The 2,017-nt window shown below is 37.0% G+C and overlaps 1 protein-coding gene across 1 annotated transcript; it reads left to right on the top strand.

Annotated features, from left to right (window-relative positions):
* Positions 1-992: 992 nt before the first annotated feature.
* LOC134266141 (uncharacterized) lies at positions 993-1,811 on the top strand (the record flags this gene model as incomplete). The annotated part of the gene is made up of 2 exons (XM_062748383.1): positions 993-1,355; positions 1,537-1,811. Coding segments are annotated over 2 exons (638 nt in total), but the record flags the coding sequence as incomplete, so codon positions are not given.
* Between the last annotated feature and the right edge of the window lie 206 nt (positions 1,812-2,017).

The raw sequence follows: 2,017 nt of genomic DNA, 5'->3' as shown, positions 1-2,017 counted from the left end.
ATTGACTTAGAGGGAAAATCATGTCATTATTAATACGTACATGTAATAACCAAGGGTCAAGTAATAAATACTGTATTTGCAACCTAAACTGAGCGTTTTTGATTTCTTAGAAGTTCGCAGGGCCAAAATAGGTCCATAGTGGCTCATGCTATTTCATAGAACTTAATGAATGACGTAGAAAACAATTAACTAAATAATTGTATCAAACAACATATGTGGTTAAACGAAATTCTCGTAAGAAGATCCGACGGCGTACACTCAATTACCATTGGTGTTTTTATACTTGTTATTACATTGTATTTACTCAAAGATACACACATATCAATTTGATGAAAAGTGGTTATTCAAGAACAGCTTTGTTTCCTAGATTTGGATGCATGAGAATAAGAATACACCTATCATGGAACCCCTAGGCAGAGCTCAGGTACTACTTCAATGTGACCTATGTCAAAGCACTGTTTTACAGAGTCATTGTGAAATTTGTCAGATTAACTTGTGTAGGGACTGTGTTGGGGAACATCTCTCTGATTCATCACAAAGACACAATGTTATACCGTACAAATATAGATTTCCTGCCCCTTACTACCCCCAAAATGTCCTGACCACAATACACATTGTGAGTTTTATTGTGAAGAATGTGACATTCCTGTCTGCTCTACCTGCAAATCCTCTGATAAACATCATGGGCATATATTTACAGATGTTTTGAAAAAAGTACATTCTAAGAGAAAAGAATTAGAACACGATTTTGAAGAACTAGAGGTACGAATAAATCCTACATTTGAAGAAATTACCCTAGATTTTAACTCCGAGAAAACAAAATTTGAAAACCATTATGAGAATCTGACAACAGCTGTCACTGAACAAGAGAAAACTTTCAAAGGGAAATTAACATCATTGTTAAGAAACAGAAATCTGAAATTGATGAGATGAAAAACAAACACCTGGTTGCTCTAATGAACATTCAGAAGAAATAAAACATATTACGTCAGATATAAAGCAGAGTATTCTGGATCTAAAGAAAATATTAGACTCCGATGACGTATCTCTAATCTCTGCTTACAAATCAAGGAATGATGAATTTAGATGTTTGCCTCCTAAAGTCAATGTTTCCTTACCACGTTTCTCTCCTAATCAAATAGATACGGAACAACTCCATCAAACTTTTGGTTCTCTGTCAGCAATATCCATTACAAAAGAAGCACATAGCAACACATTAGAGACCCCAGAAGCTGCATCCTGTCCCCAAGCCAAATCACTACTTGATGCAGCCGAGGTTATCACCAGCATACAAACAAAGTTTACAATCTTACAGAATGTTTCCTGTCTCAGTGACAATGAAATCTGGACACATGGTATGGAAAATATCATGAAACTCTACAACCTCCGGGGTGAAATAATTAAATCAATCAAAACCCAGTCATGAAACAATCCACGTGACATAACAGTGACAAGAAATGGAGATCTGGTCTATGTTGATATTGAAATAAGTACTGTTAACATAGTGAAGAATAAAGAGATTCAAGAAATTATTAGAGTTCGGGGGATGGAAACTTCATAATATTTGTGGAACAACCACGGGCGACCTCCTGGTCACCATGGACAGTGATTTTCGTGAACATGCAAGGGTTGTCCGTTACTCTGGTTCTACGGAGAAACAAATTATTCAGTTTGACAGTAACGGTAAATCTTTGTACTCACATGGTTATACGAAAGATATAGTTGAGAACAGGAACCTTGATATCTGTGTGGCTGACTATGAAGCAAAGGCAGTAGTGGTCGTCAACCAAGCTGGAATCTTCCGATTTTGATACACTGGACATCGCCCTTTTACCTCAGAACCATTTGATTTCATCGGAATCACAACAGACAGCCAGAGTCGTCCTCCTGACATCAGACCGCAGAAACAACTGTATCCACATCCTAGATCAAAACGGACAGTTACTCCTTTATATTGATAATTGTAATCTACATTTACCATGGGGTTTAAGTGTTGACGACAGGGACCACCTCTTTG

This window comes from Saccostrea cucullata, unplaced genomic scaffold (genome assembly GCF_032062105.1).
Source record: "Saccostrea cucullata isolate Sc308-1 unplaced genomic scaffold, CSIRO_AGI_Scuc_v1 ctg9939, whole genome shotgun sequence".
Taxonomy (NCBI): Eukaryota; Metazoa; Mollusca; class Bivalvia; order Ostreida; family Ostreidae; genus Saccostrea; species Saccostrea cuccullata.
Note: the sequence above shows the minus strand (reverse complement) of the source record. Positions and strands in the feature narration are given on the sequence as shown.